The 12,772-nt window shown below is 36.5% G+C and overlaps 1 protein-coding gene across 1 annotated transcript in view; it reads right to left on the reverse strand.

Annotated features, from left to right (window-relative positions):
* The window catches only part of Zmym2 (zinc finger MYM-type containing 2), an 80,709-nt gene that overhangs the window by 20,829 nt on the left and 47,108 nt on the right, over positions 1-12,772 (reverse strand). Inside the window, exons 12-14 of the mRNA XM_059273572.1 lie at positions 12,390-12,562; positions 2,995-3,160; positions 2,232-2,266 (exon numbers count right to left, since the gene is read on the reverse strand). Of these exons, the coding sequence (XP_059129555.1) occupies positions 2,232-2,266; positions 2,995-3,160; positions 12,390-12,562 (374 nt within the window). The remainder of the gene's footprint in view (positions 1-2,231; positions 2,267-2,994; positions 3,161-12,389; positions 12,563-12,772) is intronic.

Here is a 12,772-nt window from a genome sequence, read left to right on the forward strand (position 1 = left end):
AACTAACTCCCAACTTTTTAGAATGTTTGTCTGCTAATCAACAGGTATGATCTATAACTACTTATGCTAATACTAAAGGATTCAAACTAATAAAAATTACGAAGACTACAGTACTCCGGTATGAAAATCTAAAAAAATAATAAATGTTTAAAAAATTTTACAAAACCATTAGTCATCCTGTTGGGAACATACTCTATACTAAAAACTTTTTTTTTTTTTTTTGGTTTTTTGAGACAAGGTTTCTCTGTGTAGCTTTGCGCCTTCCCTGGAACTCGCTCTGGAGACCAGGCTGGCCTCGAACTCACAGAGCTCCGCCTGCCTCTGCCTCCCAAGTGCTGGGATTAAAGTCGTGCGCCACTACAGCCCGGCACTAAAAACATATTCTATGCTAAAATCTACATAAAGCAACAAATTTTTCATCCTCCATACAACAGGAGTTGGGTCTTTTTATTACTGTTTCACAAGTGAGAACAGTAAGGATTTAGTTACATAATCTGACAAGGGATTAAACAGTTAAGAGTTCTGCAGTCAGATTGCAAACATTTTCATCTTATGTCAAAGCTTGTGTTCTAACTACCATATACACTGTCTACATAACATTGGAACTAAAAAATTACCACATGTTTCATACCCAGTATGTGAAAAGCCAGGTGAGGCACACACTTAAAATCTCAAGAGGTGCCAGCGGTGGTGACGCATCTTGGCACTTGGGAGGCAGAGGCAGGTGAAACTCTGTGAGTTCAAGGCCAGCCTGGTCTACAAAATGAGTTCCAGGACAGGCTCTAAAAGCTACACAGAGAAATCCTGGGGGGGGAGGCGCCCCTCAAAAGGTTAAAGCAGGAAGATGAGAGCAAGTTCCAGGCCAGCCAAAGGCTACATAATGACATCTCACCTCAAAATAAAACAAATTTGAGAAGGGTATCATATTCAATTTTATTTTATAAGTAAGAAACTAAAAGACAGTGAAATACTTGCTTAAAATAATCCAGCTAAGGACCAGGTGTGGTAGCATATGCTTTTAATCTCAGCAATCAGGAGGCTAAGAATGGCAGATCTCTGTAAGTTTGAGGCCAGCCTGGTCTACATGTCAAGTCCTAAGCCAGCCAGCACCAAGAGTATGATCCTGTCTTCCCCGCCCCCCCCCCAAAAAAAACTCAAAAAACAAAAAACAAAACCAGCTAGCTCATCTTTGGATATGGACTAATGGATACAGGGCTAAAAGCTCAAAATGCAAAGAAAATAGATTTGTAAGACACAGGCCTTAATAGTCATAATGGCATCCTAAACCAAGGATATAAAGTGTATGTTATCATCGCTGCTTTTATATTAAAACTACGTAATGACATTCTAATTGACAATTTCTGAGTTGGAGCCTAGAGATCACACGGTTCTGAAAACCTGCTATGTGATCTTGGTTGGAGCTAGAAACTAGTAACTACAAATCATCGTCATCGTCATCATCTTGACCACAATTAGGGCTAGTCCAGAGGCTTTTTATGATCCCAATGAACAACTCCTTGAAGCACAGAGCTTTATTTGGACAAGGCTGCTAGGAACTCCAGAGGCAACTTGAAGGCAGTCAGTGCCTCACTGTTCAAGGTATGGCAAAAAATTACTTATGCTCTCTAGTAATCATTACATGTAAATGGCCACTATCAACCTATAAAATTCTTAAAATGATAATTAAGGATTTGCTGCATTATACCAAAAGAAAGAAAAAGACTAAACCAAAAAAGATCAGAGCATATTATGTACATATTTTTCAGGTTTAAAAGACTCACAGATCCAGACATCAACTAAGAGATCTTTAAATCACTGCTTTTAGCTTCACTCTCTTATTATTCTCTCAGAGATCCATATCAGGTTGGACCCTAATGTGTTCCTCTGCCAAACGTTCATGTACTTTGTCCTCTGTTGTTTCTCCTGACAACGTTCGACTGACTGTTTACCATTGGCCCATCACTCTCTCCAAGGATAGAGAGAACACTCATCTCAAAGCTACCACTATGCCAATTCAAATACCATGTATTATCTTCCCCACCTGGGTAGGGGCTATCAACAATTCATTTTTTATGTTCCTTATATTTTTCTAGTACTAGTAAGTAAGTACTTACTAGTAAGTAAGCTGAATGTTTCAACAAAATAAAAACCTTTCATGATGATCACATTATATTAGGCTAATTATTTTTCACTCAAACCACATCACAGCACTAAACTGAGAAAATACTCACTGTCATTTTGGTTCGGGACGTCTGACAGCCCTGATCTAAAAAACATAAACATTTAAAATAAGACAAATACACTTTCTTGACGTTTTCTAAATCCCTGTTTATCACTGAATTTTACCAATTTTGAAAAATAATTTTAAAAAAGAATCCCAAATTTAAAGACAGCATAAAAATATGGAGGTAAATGAGTAGTTAACTGATTTTCCCCTTTGCCCCCCTGTATACACAAGAGTGCTTTGGGGGAATATTATATTCTAAGAATTACTGCTGAAATAAAATTAAAAGCCACAACTTCTAAAGTTTTGTTGTTCTTTCCAGGCCACAACCAGTACATAATCTGCTAAGAATGCTTCTTATTTGAAGTTAGATGTCACAGGATAAATTATTTTTAAAACTATTCTTTTAATTGCTTAATTTCTCTCTAATTTAGTTCAGTGATGCCCAGTATTTTTCAGCAAATAGGTTTTGAAAGGGGAATAAAATAAGCAATGTATCTATAAAACATCATCATACTGGGGACTTGGACCTAGAGAAAGTATGAGGTTTATTTCAATTGATTTTTTTCACCCATACATAAACTACAAGAGACCTGACCTTTTTCAGGAGAGGCTTACTAGAGTTATATATGACCTATTGTCCTCCTCTACCATTGAGCCATACCCCAGTCTAAACAGCTCTCTTCAAATCAACTGTATATTATCAATGTTTGGGATTCAGAACTAGGAAGATAAAGAATGTAAAGAGATTAAGTGGCCACATTACATACCATAATGGAGGTTTTCAGGTCCTTTTTGGGTCGTCATGTTGGGCTCATTTTGCTGACAGTAGAAACGTAGTAAGCAGTGTTGATCACAGAAATGTTTCATCTCCCCACGCCACTGCACTCGCTCTTTAAGAGTGCCTTGAGATTTACAGCAGTCACACCTCGCAGCCTTAATAAGAAGGGAAAGTGCTCAGACATTTCAAATGAGAAGATTTAACATACCATACACATTAGCTGACAAAAGTGATGAGAAAGTACTGAAATGTTATAGAATGTTAAAGAAGAAATAAAATTTTAAGTCACACACAAAGACTAAATAAATGTGTAATACAGATTGACAAACTCCAATCCCATATTACCAACGTCAGAAAGAAACAACAATGGATGGAGAGATGGCTAGTAGTTTTCTGTATTTGCTGTCCAATTGTTAGGACTGGAGTTCTAATTCTAACACCTGTAAAACCAACTAAGCATACTATAAACACTCATAAATCTACCTGAGGGATCTCATGCCCTCTTATGGTATCCATGTGCAGGCATGTGCACGTATTTACACACACATGAATCATTTAAAAAGTAATTAAATCAACATGATTAGACAAATTAACAGAATTTACTAGAAAATAATTTTGAAACTGAGCATGATGGTGTATACCTATTACTCCAACAGTCATCAAGAAAAGGCAGGAAGCTGGCAAGTTTGAGGCCACCTTGGGCTACACAGCAAATGTAGGCTACAAAGTAAGATCCTGACTCAAATAAAAATAAACAAAACAGCCAGGCGGTGGTAGTGCACGCCTTTAACCCCAACACTTGGGAGGCAGAGCCAGGTGATCTCTGTGAGTTCGAGGCCAGCCTGGTCTACAGAGCGAGATCCAGGACAGACACCAAAACTACATGGAGAATCCCTGTCTCGAAAAACCAAAAAATAAATAGATAGACAGATAGATAGATAAACAAAACAAAAACTTAAACCAAATAGCATTAGTACAAGACAATTTTTGAGGGCCATAATCATAACAAGTAGAAGTCTCTAGCAGTTATATTAATTTGAACAGTTCCTATAATAACCAGATTTCCATGCTTAAGTATAGAAGACTGGATTGTTTTAATTAAAGAAAGAAAATGAGTCCACTGAGTGCACTGCAGGACCACACACTGGGCAATAACAGGAACTTCCTGTAGGAAGACCAAAGTAACTCTGAAGCAACGTCTTATGATGGAAAACTCAGAAATAATAGTTTCAATTATTTTAGTTTTCTGACAGTTTAATATAAAATTTAAAAAGAAAGAGTTAATTTTCTGACAAGAACTTGAGAGTGTGTTTTAAAAAACCCAATACTTACTTAAAAGAAAGAAAAAAAAATTTTTGCCGGGCAGTGGTGGCACACACTTTAACCCCAGCACTTGGGAATTAGAGCCAGGCAACTCTCTGTGAGTTCGAGGCCAGGCTGGTCTACAAAGTGAGTTCCAGGACAGGCTCCAAAGCTACATAGAGAAACCCTGTCTCAAAAAACCCCAAAATTAATTAATTAATTAAACTTTAAAAATAAATAACTTATCAGAATATCCAATCAGAAACCAGGTGGTGGTGGCACATGCCTTTAATTCCTGCACTCTGGAGGCAGGGACAGATGGATATCTGAGTTTGAGGCCCGCCTAGTCTACAGAAGTTCCATGACAGCCAGAGCTACACAGAAAATCCTGTCTCGAAGGAAAGAAAAAAAAAATGAATAAATAAATAAAATCCAATCAGATCTATAGCTAGGAAAGATCAACAGATCTACAACTAGGTCAAAGCAATCCAAAACTTCATATTAAAAACAAAACAAAACAAAATAAAACCAAAACCCACCACCCTAAAATTCATACAATTACACTTTAAAGCAGTAGCTCAATACAGGGCAGATGTCCACTTTAAAGAGATACTATTTCACCTAAATCTTGCCCACCTTTTAAAGACATTTTGATCGGTGAGTGAAACAAACAATGTAATTAATTCCATATAGAATAAGAAGTTTCTAATCTAAAATTAAATTACTATAATTTTAAAAAACTATCAGCTTAACAGCTTAGAAATTCTGATAATACTAATAAGTACTACTTTACAGTTCATAATAATTGTAGTTGTGGCTTTTTCATTACTTTAATCCATGGTTTTATATTGTATATGTGATTATATCTCAATGTATATCTCAAATGAACTTCTATTAATAAATACTTTAAGGGTGTATCTCAGAAGAAGAGCACATTTTAGCTTAAGAGGGGAGAAAAAAGCAAGCTCCTAGTTGAGAGATACTAATAAAGGATCACACTGGTACACAGGTCTTAAAGAACTAACAAAGATGAACCATAACACACTGTCTCTTTTTCTCCATTTCAGCTCTCTTGCTGAATAAACACTAAACAAATGAAGCTTGGTGGTATATATTATAAGCAGTAACTGAAGCTAATAAGCCTTGTCTAAAAATTTATGAATCAAATTGTATACTGATAGTATCATATAATAATCTCACTCACAGGAGCAATTAGTGTTTAACCTGGGTCGTTATGATGGTTAATCTCAGCTGTATTTGAAACTGTATTTCAAGTGGGAAGACAGCACCCTAGATAAAAAGGAGAGCAAAGAAAGATGCTTTGCTTTTGTCCATTGGCCTTGGCTCTCACTAGCATGTTCATCTACCTACTGCTGCTAATAGTCTTTTGCTGACATCAAAACCTAGATTTTAGGGGCTTCCAAAAAGGACTCCCAGCAGCTCTGGGAGTACCAGCCTTGAATACCAAACCACAACTGCTAAAGCACCCAACCTCAAGGACTGAACTGTTACCAGGCCTCTCCCATGAGAGACAGCCACTATTGGTAATAAAGAATCCCCTTTTAATATACACATTCTATTAGGTCTGTTCCTCTAGAGAATTCTTAATACAGTTATACTTGACTCAATAACGGAAAAGTTCCTATATACAACTCTTACCAACTAAAGACTACTTGAAACCAAAGTGTTTCAGGTTCTTTTTGTTTCTGTCCATTTACAATCAAATCATAAGGAAAGAAATAAGCTTACCACCACTTACAAATGAGTCAGAGCACAAGAAAAAAGCAAGTAAAGCTGCAGCCTGACTACCCCCTCACTGAGAACCTGAGATAAAAGCCTAATACTGACCTGCTACCTCCTAACACTCAAAAATTAAAGATCCGACTAACATCAAATATTAAAAATGAAGCTACAGGATTCCAGCAGAAAAGCCAAGTCAAAACCTGTACTTTATCATGACCTCATGATAGACTGGCAAAGGAAACACAAAATGAGTTGCTATAAATAACTAGAAAATAAAAGCCCTAATAAAAGTAAAACACACAAAAGGAGTTCTCAATTTAACATCTAAGCCAAAATTCAGTTTGTGTAAAATTTATCAAATTACCATAGCATAGTACTCTGTTGGCTTTCTGAAAAGGTAGGTATCAGGATGCTCAACCTTGCCTCAAAAACCCAATCAGGGACTGGAGAGATGGCTCAGTGGTTAAGAACACTGACTATTCTTCCAGAGGTCATGAGTTCAATTCTCAGCACCCACATGGCACCTAACAGCTGTCTGTAACTACAAGATCTGACACCCTCACACAAACATGCATACAGGCAGAACACCAATGCACATAAAATAAAAATAAAAAAATTATTAAAAAAAAAAAACCCCAATCAATCATCTTGCTTCCACATCCCAAGTGCTGGAATTACAGGCATATGCCACCATACCAAACAATATTTTTATTTAAACCAATAATTCAAAAGAACATAACTAAGTATATCCTATCCCAAAAAAATCTAAATAATAAAGTAAGTCCTTCATTCTAAAATCATATTTAGTTTTCCTACATCCAGCTCCTTTCTTCCAAAAAATTGAAAACAATTTGCCCAAAGAAAACCAGGGCAGGATTAACATCAATTACACATTTTAAAAAAAAATCTACTTTTTTCCAACTAAAAGGGTGAGAACTTAAAACTAACAATTCTAAGCTTAATGCCATAAACAAAATTGTGAAGGCTGAAAACTTTTATTTATTTTATGTATTTAAGGTTTTTAGTGGCAGGAATGTCTGTGAACCATGTGCATGCCTGGTGTCCATGGAAGTCAGAAGAGAGAGTCAGACCCCTAGAACTGGAGTTACAGATGGTTGTGAGCCTTAGCATGGGTGCTAGGAACTGAACCTGGGTTCTCTGCAAAAAAAGTGGTGCTCTTAACCATTGAGCCATCTTTCCAACCCGTAAAGACAGGGTCTTCTTGTGTAAGCACAGGCTGGCATCCAACTGGCCATCCAGATGGCTCTGACAGCTTAAATTACAGGTATGAACCCCTACACCCACATAAAACAAATTTTATTTAATTTTTTTTGGTTGTCTATCAACACTTTTTTCTATTCTAACTCAAAAGAGTTTGCAGAAAGTCTATTTAATCTAGTGTAAAGATCAGAAAATACAGATTATTCACAATGTCTTACGAAAAAGCCTATGTAGTAGCTGAATGAGAATGCCCCCAATAGGTTTCCACATCACAATACTTGATCCCGAGTTGGTAGCAGAGACGTACGTAGCCTTTCTTGAAGAAGTCAGTCAGTGTGGGTAGGCTTTCAAGAGGTAAAATTCTCCCGCCACTTCTAGTCTGCTCTCTGCTATGTGCTATGTGCTTACAGTTCACGATGTGCATTCTCTAGCTACCACGACAACCTGGTGCTTCTACCCTGACACTATGGACTCTAACCCTCTGGAACCATACACCAAAGTACTTTTCTACAGGTCACTTTGGCCATGGTGTTTTTATTACAATAACAGAAAAGTAATTAATACAGCTACCAGTAGAAAATTTAAAAGCATAATGTTAAATGTTTCAATTAAATTTATCTTGTGGTACTTAGCATCAAACTCAGAGCCTTTCACTTACTGAAATAAGCACTGAACTATACAGCTAAATTTCATTATTAAATTTAAATATTAAAATATAAAATTATTTTAATTCTAGGTAGTCTCTCAATGTTGTTATGTATATTACATAAAGGTTTATAGGTTTTAAATAAGAATTACTATATTGGTGCAAAAGAAACAACAATTTGGGGCTGTGACTCTTAAACACACATTATGTTTAACTTGGAAAAAAAAAATCTTTACCCATAAAAAAGGATCATTACAAGTATCACCTTGGGGGGAGGGAGGAAAAAGAAATGTTTGTTAATTCCAGAGACATCTATCTATGCTTTTGGATTTGACAAACTCTTAGAAAGTACTTTCTGCATCCTTCTGGTTATAGAAGCACTTTCCCTTCAAAAAGTTGTCAAGATACTTGAGAAAGCAGTACCTCATTGCAAGAGGTTGGGACTGTAACCTGCCTCATCTTCTGAAGCATTAGTTGTATACAACCCACGTTTTTTAAGATTTTAATTTATATATTTATGTATGTATGTCTCTCTGTGTGTATATGCCACCTGTATGTAGCTGCCCACAGAGAGGCCCGAAGAATGTGTCAGACTTCCTGGAGACATTTCCTACAGACATTTATGAGGAGCCATGTTAGTGTTAGAAAATGAACTCAGGTCCTCTGGAAGAACAGCAAGTGCTCTTAACCATGAAGCTATCTCTCTAGCCACTACAATCCACTTTTTGTCAAATGTCACAATCTGATCAACAAATAGTTTGTTGATGGGAAGTGGTGGTGCACGTCTTTAATCTCAGCACTCGGGAGGCAGAGGCAGGTAGCTCTCTGTGAGTGAGGCCAAGACAACCAGAGCTACATAGAAACACCCTGTCTCAATAAAATACAATACAATTTCAGCTATGAGGCGGCCACTTTTCCCACTACCCCCTTTCCAACTTGCCTCAAATGCCTAGTGACCCCTGACTACTCATGTAGTTGTAAGAGGATCAGCTTCACTGACTGCTTTCCAATAGTCACTGTCAACTTCCAATGGCCGATTACTACTCTCCTTATCTTCAAGGCTCAAGTCTCCTTTGCAAAAGCCCTTGAACCATCACAATGCACTGTATACTTTGCTAGAAGCTCCTGGACCAAACACATTGTTGATGTTTTTTCAAGTTACCTCTGTGCTTTATGACTCACTTTGAACTTGAATAAGAAAACCACTCAAATCTGCTTTCTAACATACTTTTCATAGTGCAAAATAAGTAACAAGTAACAAGTCACTAACAAAGCAAAGGAGAAAGTGAAAAATGAGCACTAAAATGAAATGTATAACCACATTTATTATATAAGAACATATTTCATGGGCTGGAGAGATGGCTCAGAGGTTAAGAGCACTGGCTGCTCTACCAGAGGTTCTGAGTTCAATTCCCAGCAACGACATGGTGGCTCACAACCATCTGTAATGAGATCTGGTGCCCTCTTCTAGCTTGCAGGAATACATGCAGGCAGAACACTGTATATATGATGAATAAATCTTTAAAAAAAATATTTCACTATAAAAAGACAAACTTCAACAATATAAAAACTGACATTACTTTGCTGTGGATACTGTTCTGTATAAATAAAACACTGACTGGCCAGTAGCCAGGCAGGAAGTATAGGCGGGAAAAGGAGAGAGGAGAATTCTGGGAAGAGTAAGGCTGAGGAGAGAGACACTGCCAGCCGCCGCCATGACAAGCGGCATGTGAAGATGCCGGTAAGCCACGAGCCACGTGGCAAGGTATAAATTTATAGAAATGGGTTAATTTAAGATATAAGAACAGTTAGCAAGAGGCCGGCCACGGCCATACAGTTTGTAAATAATATAAGCGTCTATATGTTTATTTTATTAGACTACCGGGGCTCTGCGGGACCCAGAGAGAAAACTCCAACTACATTACTTCTGCACCAACCTAATATAAAATACGGAGATCTTATACGTTCTGAAATGTACTGCTTCCCTGAAATGTACTGCTTCACTGAATTGTCATCACTGAGCACTACACAAATGAACATTATTAGCATGTACAATTAGCATGTATGAGGCCCTAGATTCAATCCCCAGCACTATCAAACTAAAGAAACAAAATGGAACATAAGACAACAATGTGGTCTACTACAAAACAGCACATCTTTACCTGCCATCAAGGAACAAAGAAACAATAAAATTTCTCTATTTTCATTATAGATAATATAAAGAAAATATGAAGAGTAAAAGAAAGAGATAGGAAGGAGCACACAAGAGAAAGAAATAATAGATAGAGAGAATAACTAGCCCAAGAAATAAAGTTAGTTTATTCTATAAACAAAAACCAAAATCTCTAAACAAATTAAAAAAAAATATTTTAGGTTCATAATTAGGTAGAAACTTGAATAGTAAAATAATTATAAAGAAATTACTGGGCAGTGGTGGTGCACGCCTTTAATCCCAGCACTCAGGAGGCAGAGGCAGGCAGATCTCTGTGAGTTTGAGGCCAGCCTGGGCTAGAGAGCGAGTTCCAGGAAAGGCGCCAAAGCTACACAGAGAAACCTTGTCTCAAAAAAACCAAAAAAAAACAAAAAAAAAAAAAAGACATTTAAAAAAAAAATTACTATCACATCCTAGCAACTTCTGTCTCAGTCAGTGAATGATAAAAAGTAAAATGGTACTTTTAAATACGTAGTCACCAAATACCTTTACTGTTTTGTGATTACTCAAAACAAAATTTCAATACTAAAACCTCTTATTCCTAGCACCATTAAAAAATAAAAACAAAATCTATACTAAGGATGGAACACAGTGTTGATGTGTGAAGCTATGAGTTTGATCTCTCGAAGGGTAAACAAACAACTTAATAAAACCCAAACTGAAGATAACAGTGCATTTGTGTGTATTAAACAAAAATTAATCACTAGTAAGATCAAAACAACAATTGGGGGAAATTTTTTAAATACATTCCTTTAAAATATGAAAATGTGAGAAGAGTGTTAAAATGTGTGTTCACTGTGTATTTCTAAACTTTGGACTTTAAAACTTCAATTATCCAAAAGCAACAGTAAAACAATGAATTAGCTTTCTTTTTCTTTTTTTTTTTTTTTGGTTTTTCGAGACAGGGTTTCTCTGTGTAGTTTTGCGCCTTTCCTGGAACTCGCTTTGGAGACCAGGCTGGCCTCGAACTCACAGAGATCCGCCTGGCTCTACCTCCCAAGTGCTGGGACTAAAGGCGTGCGCTGCCGCCGCCGCCGCCGCCGCCGCCACCACCACCACCACCACCCGGCTGAATTAGCTTTCTAAAGTATACCAAAACCATTTTATGAAGGTACACCACTGAAAATACATGAAATTTCAATTATTTTACCTCTGGCCAGGAAAGAAGTCTTCCTTTAGTTAGTATGATGATTTGTAGATACATCATTAACACTAATCATCTTCATAAAGTGAATAAACTAAGTCAGATTCTTCAAACTTCGTCTATCTCACAATTTAGGAGTTATGGTATCTATCTTTACAAGCTTTAAAACTGTATCCATAATGAAGTACCCCTAAGGTACTTTTTCCATGTTATCAACATAGAAATTAGTAATTTTTTCTTATGTAATATCTAAATTTTCCTTGGGTAACATGATGATACACACTCCAATTTTATCTTTATTTTCTCATCTAATAAAAAGTCACCAGGAATGGTGATGCACACCTTTAATCCCAGCAATCAGGAAACAAAGATCTGTAATATCAAGGTCAGCCAATGCTACACAGTGAAACCCTGTCTCAAAAACAAAATTAATCACTAGTAAGATCAAAATAAGGTTATTATTATATTATTATACTGACATTTAAAAGTCTTTTATAAGATACAACACAACTCGGGAGGCAGAGCCAGGCGGATCTCTGTGAGTTCGATGCCAGCCTGGGCTACCAAGTGAGTTCCAGGAAAGGCGCAAAGCTACACAGAGAAACCCTGTCTCGAAAAACCAAAAAAAAAAACAAACAAAAAAAAAAAAAAAAAAAAAAAAAAAAAAGATAAAACACAAAGTTGTTCCACACCTCTATTCCACCAAGAGTCATTTACAAATGAACCCACACACACATAAAAAAAAAAGCAAAGACTTACAAAACACTAGATAAATATTTAAAGCTATTATTGTTGTTGCTCAATACTGACAATGGAGTCATTAAAATAAAATTAAGAGAAATATCCATTTTATGAAGCTACACTATTGAAAATACATGAATAACCTAATGATTGGTAATGCCTAAATTCCAAAAAAAATAATAATAATAATACTTCAACTTATAAAAAACAAGTAGAAAAAAAAAAACAATCTTAATGAACAGCTGAATCGGGGCTAGGCATAAAGTATGCAAATTTAAAAAACAAAAGAGTTTCTGTCACCATAATAGCTACCAAGAATTTTAAAAGACTACCCAAAGTAGTTGCTGCAGTCAGAGTATGTATGTAGTTACTTGCCTTGTAGTACCACTCCTGAAATTTTTTACAGCAGTCTTCACTGCAGAAGTCTCTGAGAACTCCATCAAGCTCTTTAGTTGCTCCCTTCTTACACAGCTGAGAACAATAGTTGCACGTAACACATCTTAATCCTAATCGTCTTGCAAAGTCTTGTTTGTATAATAGCTTGCAGCCTGAAAAATGTTACATTTTTTTAAAGAACACATAAAAAGACAAATTTTAAACTGAAACAGATCTTATGACTAGTTAATGATTAGTTTCAAAAAATGCTCAATATACTCACATAAAAAGTCCTCTCTCCCTTCTGATTAAAAACTTACATATGGGCCAGGCAGCAGCGCATACCTTTAATCCCAGCGCTCAGGAGACAGAGCCAGGCAGAT

Source organism: Peromyscus eremicus, chromosome 9, assembly GCF_949786415.1.
Source record: "Peromyscus eremicus chromosome 9, PerEre_H2_v1, whole genome shotgun sequence".
Lineage (NCBI taxonomy): Eukaryota > Metazoa > Chordata > Mammalia > Rodentia > Cricetidae > Peromyscus > Peromyscus eremicus.